The sequence below is a fragment of the Lathyrus oleraceus genome, chromosome 1, assembly GCF_024323335.1.
Source record: "Lathyrus oleraceus cultivar Zhongwan6 chromosome 1, CAAS_Psat_ZW6_1.0, whole genome shotgun sequence".
NCBI lineage: Eukaryota > Viridiplantae > Streptophyta > Magnoliopsida > Fabales > Fabaceae > Lathyrus > Lathyrus oleraceus.
The window spans coordinates 54,933,455-54,936,448 of record NC_066579.1 but is presented as its reverse complement, the minus strand read 5'-3'; the positions used below and the strand labels follow the sequence as shown (position 1 = coordinate 54,936,448).

At 43.2% G+C, this 2,994-nt stretch overlaps 1 protein-coding gene across 1 annotated transcript; it reads left to right on the top strand.

Annotated features, from left to right (window-relative positions):
- The first annotated feature begins 1,332 nt into the window (after nt 1-1,332).
- On the top strand, nt 1,333-2,481 carry LOC127091104 (uncharacterized). The gene has a single exon (XM_051029655.1). The coding sequence runs from the start codon at nt 1,333-1,335 to the stop codon at nt 2,479-2,481; it is 1,149 nt and encodes a 382-aa protein (XP_050885612.1).
- The last annotated feature ends 513 nt before the right edge of the window (nt 2,482-2,994 follow it).

The window sequence follows — 2,994 nt, the reverse complement described above, 5'->3', positions numbered from 1 at the left end:
TAAAAGAGAATAAGGAATCGGTCTTACAACCGAGGTTTGGGTTCGGAAGTCGGTTACGTAAGGGGTGCTAATACCTTCCCCTTACGTAACCGACTTCCGAACCCAAACCTCGGTTGCAAGACCGATTCCTTATTCTCTTTTAGCGCTTCCCGTGCGCGTCTCTTTTCCGAGGGTTTTATCGACTATTTCCCCTCCTCTCCGGTAGAGGTAAACTAAATAAAATTTGGTGGCGAATCTTCTTACTTTGCCTCTCTTTGGCATCTCTTTAGTCCCGGTTTCGTTATCGCGAAATCCCGGTAGCGACAGTTGGCGACTCTGCTGGGAACCCTAAAATTCCCTAAGCAAGTCTAGCCTAGTTTGGGTTGTTTCTCTTTTACGTACGTGGAGGTTTTATCTATTATCCTTTTTTGTATATGTTGCTTTTGTTGCTAACCTATACATATTTTCTTTGTTTGCCTGTTGGTCTGAAACTTTGGTTCTGTGACGAAGAATTTTTGGAAGGAATAATGATTGCAAAGGAAAAAACCCTTGTGTAAAAGACTCTCCACCCGAGTCTGAGAGTTTGCTTGAGATAGGAGAGGTTGAGTAGTATTGATCCGCAAGGTTTCTTCCTCGTTAGGGTCGTACGAGAACCTCACTTGGTGGTAGATTCTCTTAAAGGGATTGATGACCGTCGTGCTTTCGGCGTAAGCATCTTTTATTTTACTAGAATCAATGACCCTAAGACCCCTTTTAGAACCTTTAAAACTATGGCTAGCCTAGACCGATGGTCACGTAGTATAGGCCACCGAGGTGCCTTCCTCGTAAGGGTCGATACGAAGATCTCACTTAGAGTAGATGACTTTGATGGAGCAGTCGCCTGGCAAGTAAATTGACATAAGCGACTGACAGTCAAGGAAGTGCATGACTCTAGGGGCAGTGTCTTACACCCAATTTTCCAAAAGCCTTAGATCACACAAAGCGAGAACCTTGGTTTACTAAGCAATCATTATTAACTCCATGCTTCGTCACGATGGTCCAAAACCACGAACCCATGCCTAAAATCCTGTGGAAATAATAAACCAATCATTCATTCATCATCAAAATAATAAGCAAAGCTCTTAAAATTTTCGTTTGTTCAAACGCAGAATTACAAGACTATTTTCCGACACAATCATGGATACTTCAACAAATAAAAGCACTTCTTCTTTCCGCTTCAAGAGTCCCGACATCAGGTCATTAAATATCCTCTGTTCAAAGGTCGTAACTATCAAAGACAACAAGTTTAGAGCCAATTTTGGGAACATCATAGATCTTCTAACCGAGAAGGTTGACTATTGTGATATCACTATAATGTCCCAATACTATGACGTTCCTTTAAGATGCTTCACTTTCCCCGACTTCCAAATCTCTCCAACCTTGGAAGACCTCGAGAGACTCCTCAATCGACCAATCAAGGAATACAACCCTTTCCCGAAATTGGAAGAAGGATTCTGTTTGACCGAGCTCTCACTCATCTTGGGTATCAACACCAACAAGTTAGTGGACAATTGGGGCGTTAAAGGATCCCTCAAAGGTTTAACTCAAAAGTTCCTAGAAGCCCATGCTTGGGAAATGATTAAAGAAGGAAGACCCGACTTTTGTAGTGCAACCTTGGCACTTTTGATTCATGGAATTGTCCTCTTCCCAAATCTAGACAAGTTTGTGGATCAGTTAGCAGTTGAAGTCTTTTTAACAAAGAACCCGATGCCTTTTCTACTTGCCGATTTCTACCATACCTTCCATACAAGGCATGAGAAGAGGGGAGGTACTTACCTTTGTTGCGCTCCTATGCTACATCTTTGGATGAGGCCCCGCATGCCTCAAAGTGGACCTTTCGCCGAAAACAAACTGACATGGCCGCAAAGGTTTGCGTCTCTCTCTGCCAACTCAATTTTATGGTACAAGAGGGAATGGGATATAAAGGATGTCATCGCAAGATGTGGAGAGTTCTCTAACGTACCCTTGATAGGAACACAAGGTTGCATCAACTACAACCCTGCTATACTCAAGAGACAATTAGGGTACGCCATGACAAGTCCCCCCGAGGAAAGAGATTTTATTCCATTTGTCATCAATACCGTGGATCCGCTTGATTCGAACGTGAAAAGAGTGAGAAAAGCTTGGACAAGCATAGTCCGTATTAGCCATGAATGGGGCAAGAAAAATATCCTAGCCAAGGAACCCTACTATGTGTGGGTAAAAGATAGGGCTAGGGTGGTTAAGATGTCGTTTCTGTTTGATCCTTCTTCATTCTCGTTGATGCCTGAGCCCGAGCCTATCCTACAAGAGGACATGGACAAACTTACCAGCCAAATCAAAGAGCTCGAGTTGGAAAACACTCAACTACGAGTCAAACTCAATTGCGCCAAGGAACGTAACCACGTCTTGGAGGATAAGGGTAAGCAAGTCTGTGAAAAATTTGAAGATAGCAAGAAAAGGCTCCGATTAGCCGAGGGATAAAGAGTTTGGGTTGGTGGAGCTTTAGAAGGAGCTAATTCTGAGCTAGATTTCCGTAACGAGGAGTTGGATCGAGCATCCCGAATCATCAAGGACCTTGGAAAATACTGTCGAGAGGTCTAATGCCATGAAGAAAGAAGTGAGGAAAGATTACGAGGCCCAGATTCTCGAACTAAGGACCACTCTAAAAGAGTATAAGAATTTGCTAGCCAAAGAGAAACTAGAGAAAGAAAAGATTCATTGAAGCTTCATGCGTGAGCAGTTCAACCTTGGACGAGCTTGCGAGCAAATCAAGAACTTGAAGAGGGGAATCTATGACCAAGCCTATGTAGAATTGCAAAACAACTGCATACATTGGGAGGAGCGTTGCTATGAATTCGAAGTTGCCATTGTTCAAAGGGACGAAATCATCCATAATCTCCAAGTCCTTTACGAAGAATGGAGGGACAAGTACACCAACATGACCGTATTAACCAACTATGCCCTTCAAGACTTTCCTGACAAGTTGAAGGAGGC

What these genes read in the sequence shown, in the direction of transcription:
- LOC127091104 (XM_051029655.1), top strand. Translation starts at nt 1,333, where the DNA reads ATGTCCCAATACTATGACGTTCCTTTAAGATGCTTCACTTTCCCCGAC.